The sequence below is a fragment of the Apium graveolens genome, chromosome 11, assembly GCF_009905375.1.
Source record: "Apium graveolens cultivar Ventura chromosome 11, ASM990537v1, whole genome shotgun sequence".
NCBI lineage: Eukaryota > Viridiplantae > Streptophyta > Magnoliopsida > Apiales > Apiaceae > Apium > Apium graveolens.
Window position 1 is genome coordinate 119,636,477 of NC_133657.1, and position 5,936 is coordinate 119,642,412.

The following is a 5,936-nucleotide window of genomic DNA, read 5'->3' on the forward strand; positions in this document are numbered from 1 at the left end:
AATCTTTGGCCAGAGTGAATGAAATTAGAAAGGAGTTTCTAATTTACATTAAATAGAACTAAGCCTAGTGAATGGGAAAGAAAATGATTAAATAAGATAGGCTTGACACAAGTTGCATGCCTTCTATTTAATCGTGACATTGCAGGGTAGAAGGAATTGATTGTACGGTAACTACTCACTGAATAGGTTCTTGGTATACTAAGCAGTGAATTCGTATTATCCAGATAGTCACGATATGCTGAGAAGTATCCCTCACGATGTAGAATACATATGATTAATTTATTAATTAATCATATTTAATGAATTAGAGAATTTATATAAATAATGATAAAATAGTTTTATTATTATTTATTTCTACTACCGGCTTAATATTGAACTTACAGGGTCACACCATAAAAGAGAATGATTTAATGGTGGAGGAATTAATTAATAATGGCTGGTAATTATTTATTTGTGAAATAAATAATTAATTAGCAGATTTAATAATTGATTAAATGGGATTTAATTAATTCTTAATATTATTAATTAAGAATATAATTTGGAAATTAAATCAAGTGAGAGAATTATTTTTCTAGAGTGTTTAGAAAAGGGATTAATGATTAAAAGGTGTTTTAATTATTAGTTAATTGGTTAATAAGAATAATCAATTAAAGGGTTAATAATAATAATAATATTTTATGGAAAATTTTCAGCTGAAAATTTTCCCTATAAATATACTATTATAAACCCTATTTGCCTCAACCCAAATAATTAACCCTAATTCTAAAGTAGAACAAGAGGGAGGCAACTAATTCTCTCAACCTCTTCCTCCTCCATCACATTGTACTCTTGGTGGATACCGGTGGAGTGCTTCACACTTGAGGAGCAGCTGCTAGGGATTTCCGTTCATCGTTCTTGGATCGCTATTAAAGACCTCCATCTTTCCATTAACGTAAAGCTTCTTAAGGTAAACATACTGAACTACGAATTAAATATTATTTTTCGCATGGATCCTGCGGAGGGTTTCGATTTATTTTTAAGATTTAAATTTACGTTTTCGTTGCGTTTATGTGCTAAAAACCCTTCATTTATCAAGTAGCTACAAGTCATTTATCAATTTATCGAACCTTTCAAAAACTTCAGTAATTCCTTCTTTAGGTTTAGCCATAAACCCCTCATATTGAGAGACCGGAATCCTCCTTTGGTTTGATCTAACCTCCTTTGTTCCTTCACACAAGATCTCAATTTTCTCCCAGATTTTCTTAGATGTGTCACAGTTGACAATGTTATTGTACATTACATTGTCAAGTGACTTTATTAAGATCAGCTGCAAGCCACTGTCTAGGGAGACTTTCTCTTTCTCAGGCTCAGTGTACTCTGAAGGATCTTTAGGAGCATAATATGCTGGAATGACCATGTCTCCATCTGTAGATTCCTCAACTCTTACCATGGGAGTGAATGACCATTTTTGAGGATCTGAATATATAGTGGATTGTCCATCCTGATAAACAATAGCAATTTCTTTTTCCATAGTGTATTGTTAGATCTGTCAAATGTGGGGATTTTAATGTTGCTAAGTTTCCGTGTATTCATTCTTCCAAGATCTTTAATCTGTTTACTTTCAGATTTTGCTCTGATACCACTTGTTAGGTAATGAATACAACACAGGGGGTGAATGTGTTTTTGACAATTTTAGTGACTTTTTATTTTTCTTAAGCTTGCTGAACAAAACAGATAAGGAATGTAACTTGTAAAGATAGTATGGTTTGAATGAAATAATAAGATATGCACAAGAACACACTATTTTTCAAAACTTTACTTAATTTTATATTAAAATCAAATATATGTTTTGCCTCAAATTTCTGAGTTCTTGTTATGTTAAGAACTCAGCTTCTCTCTTAAGATTTAGAAGAAATTTTAGATCTATTCGTCACCACTAAAACAAAGCAACCAGTGTTTACTTTATAGAACAGTAAATACTGGATATTACACATCATGCAATAACAAGTACTAACCCCTATTTTTGGATATTCAAATCTTTCTATTTTTGGATTAGTTTATCTTTGTTAATCTTGCACGCACGTGCCTTTGCTTTGCCAGTTAAACTTGGCCTTTGATCTTGTACTCTTCAAGTTGCTTTTCGTAGACTTGTCAATCCAACTGATTGGATTGTTTGTTGATTGATAATCTTGGATATTGAACTGGCCTGCACTTTGTACTTTGAGTTTTACCTCGAGATCTCTAGTTTGGTATATAGAGAATTTGACATCTCGATAAGTATATTGGCTTATCGAGATCTCTCATTACTCTATAGTTGCTTTGACTTGTAGAGGTCTCTGAGTTCTCTATAAGAGAATTTAGCTTGCCGAGATCTCTCATCTTCATGTCTTCACTTTGGCATATCGATATCTCTGAGTTCTCTAGTGACCAATTGACTTGTCGACAACTCAAAGTTCTCTACTAATATCTTGACTTATCGATATCTCAGAGTTCTCTAGTGATATCTTCACTTGTCGATATCTCAGAGTTCTATAGTGATATTTTGACTTGTCGATATCTCAGAGTTCTCTAGTGAAGAAATGACTTGTCGATATCTCCAATCTTCATGTCTTCAATTTGACTTGACGATATCTCTGAGTTCTCTAGTAGCTTTCCTGACTTCTCTATAAGTCATTCCGGAGTTCTCGAATGACTTCTCTATAACACTTAATCTGTGACTTGTAGAGTTTTTGACTTAAAAAATATTTTTCTCAAAACAGATTTATTCAACTCCAAGCTTCTTCATAATTCTTCCGAGGCATGATCTTCCTGATCTTCTTCTAGATAGAATTCTTAGGCATGATATTGTTTACGGAAAAAGACTCCAGTCTGCTCTATATACATTTTTACAGCTTAAATGTTACAATACATAATGCAAACATAGATTATCATACAACTTACTTAGGGTTGTCAATTTGACTTAGTCTTGTTATTGTACAGGCATGTCTTGCACAACATATTTAAATGAAATATACAGTTTAAATGATATATTAATAATAAAAAAAATATGAAATATTTTACTAAGTAAAATATTAGTACAAAGTAATATTATATAAATTTTTGAACTTAGTAATAATATAAATACAAAGTAATATTATATTAAGTAATATTATATAAATTTATGAACAAAGTAATATTATATAAATTTATGAACATAGTAATAATAGAAATACAAATATATTAGTACAAAGTAATATTATATTTTAATAATATTAGTACAAAGTAATATTATTTATTACTTTCAATGACTATGTTAAGTTTTTTCTTAAGTTTTTCTTCAGGTTTTTTCTTAAGTTTTTTCAATGACTCATCCGCCACTAACTTTCCATAGCCCTGCCAAGGTAGGGGTAAATCGTAATTCCAGTATTTAGTTGGTTGCAACAGATAAATAATTGGCCGGTTCAAGTTTTCCATTGTCTGGTTCTTATTGCAATTTTCAATGAAATGATTCCAACTCAATCCATATCTTATACAACCAGCTATTGCATGATAGCACATCATATGATGGGTCGCCCATTTTTCACCTGTGCACGTACGGTCATTGAGGTTAAGGACCTGGGTCTTACCTCCCTTTACCCTTCCTTTAGCAGTTTTTGTACTGATGTGTAACTATTTTCAAGATCCCATGTGCACGGTGAAAAGTAATATTTGTATCTCCTGTTGCCTTTCTTTAATTTTTTGCTAAATGGAGGCTGAACGCACACATAACTGTTGACCCTGTTGCAGACCATCATCCACTATATTTCGATGTGTGTAAATAATTGTGACCGCCTTGTAGGAGAGGTACTCCATCATCGCTGTTACCGGAAGGAAACGATCCCTCCTTATGTTTTCATTGAAACCCTTAAGCATGTTTGTGGTTGTTTGACCATAGCGAACACCATTGTCGTGGGAAAGTGTCCACCTCTCTATGGGTATTCTGGCAAGATAGTCAAGGGCGGGGAGGGGGGGATTTCACCAATCCTTGCCATGTATGCATCATGTTTCAAGATTGGCATGGTTATTCCAGCTTTCCACATCAATTTCTTTAGTTCACTACCAGGGTGATGATGGTAGAAGTTGCTTATGACATGGAGTAGACAGAACCTCTGGATTCCTAATGGCTCATCAAATCCATTTTGAGGGTCTCGTATTGCAGAGATAATACCGGCTGCACGATCTGAGATGATGCACACGCCGGCCTTTTGGCGACAAACATATTTCCGAATACGTTGCAGAAACCAAGACCAGTTCTCGTACGTCTCCTCATCAACCAAGCCATAGCAAAGAGGAAAAAAGGTGGTTGTTCGAATCTACACCCATAGCAACAAGCAGCTTGCCCTTATATCTTCCCTTCAAGAAAGTTCCGTCTATTGAAATCACAAGACGTGCATGTTGCCACCCGTCCATCATTGCCTTCAAATACCAAAAGATTCGCTTGCATACGGATGTGCCCCGTTCCTCAGCATGAGGCACGTCATCGATCTCAGCAATGGTTCCTGGATTTGTCTTCTTGATGGCTGCCAAAAATATGGGAAGAGCTTGGTATGTTGTATCCCAACTTCCATAGACTTCCTCAATGGCTATTTGCTTGCCTCTCCATGCTTTCTTGTACCCCACTATATGGTTGTGCTCATTTTTGATAAGCGGGATAATGGTTTTAATGGGAATTTCTTGTGTATCTATCACCTGTTTTATATGTCACAGTAAATGTCAAAATATTTCCGTACCAAATATGAAGCAAAGTTAAATAGTTATGTATATGAAATTGCTTATAAGTGGTTTCACAATCCCCGAAATCATCCTTGCAGATAACTTCTTGTGATCTTGCAACAGCTGATCAACCATGCATCTGTGTTCCTCTCTATTCACATTTATCCTCCAGTAGCTAGAATTATGTATGAAAGCAGCTCGCGTCCTCCAGTTACAGCCCTTCGCCCGACACTGTACAATGAGTTGTTCTTTGTTACTTTTTGTCATATTATATGTACGATCAGTGGAAATATGAGCGCGTTTCGCTGCCAACAAGAGGGTGGCTTTGTCACGGTAACATTTTCCTTCACTCAGTTCCCCCTGATCGAGGTCTTCATCAACATACATATCATTAGGGCTATCTATTATTGGGGGAATATATTTTTCTGTGCGGAACCATGGAACCCTTGGAACATGATGCTCTTCCCAAACTATTGGAAATATGCTAGAAATTTCTACATTCCTCTCTAAATGCCATCCCCTTTCATCACTGCCTGAAAAATCTTCTTCCTCGTCATCATCATGAAGGTGAAAATTCTCCTCACTGGATGAATTGTCTACATATTCATCTGCGATGAGGGCTAACCGCTTACCCGAACCTCTTCCCACCATATCTACATTACCTCCACCACCTTCATCATTTTCATAACTACTCCCCCTTCATACCCTCCACCATATAGACTACTCTCCCCTCCTAACCCTCCACCATGTTGAATAGTCCCCCCTACATATCCTCCATCATGGTGACTAGTCCCTCCTCCATACCCTCCACCATATCGACTACTCCCCCCTCCATACCCTTCATCATATTGACTACTCCCCCCTCCATACCCTCCACCATATTGACTACTCCTCCCTCCATACCCTCCACCATAATGACTACTTTCCCTTCCATACCCTCCATCATATTGACTAGTCCCCCCACAATACACTCCATCATATTGACTACTGCCCCTACATACCTTCCACCTTTTCAGTTGTTACGCCTCTGTACTCTCCACCTTGAAAATGTAGATCCGACCACCCTGGGTTGACATTACTCCCGTATGTTAATTGTGTCGGTTGTGACCCTAAATTCAGTTGGAAAGAGTACAGGTCATCAACAACAACTTCCTCTATTTCGATGAACAAAGAAACATCTCCTTGAACGTTCAACAACATGGAAGGGATGTTTAACATGCATGTAA

General features: G+C 36.2%; 1 protein-coding gene across 1 annotated transcript; it reads right to left on the minus strand.

Moving 5' to 3' along the window:
• Window positions 1–3,926: 3,926 nt before the first annotated feature.
• LOC141695835 (uncharacterized) lies at window positions 3,927–5,361 on the minus strand. Its single transcript, XM_074500046.1, has 3 exons — window positions 4,786–5,361; window positions 4,381–4,686; window positions 3,927–4,310 (listed from the first exon to the last, which is right to left on the minus strand). Exons 1-3 carry the CDS (start codon window positions 5,359–5,361, stop codon window positions 3,927–3,929), a joined length of 1,266 nt encoding a protein of 421 aa, XP_074356147.1.
• Between the last annotated feature and the right edge of the window lie 575 nt (window positions 5,362–5,936).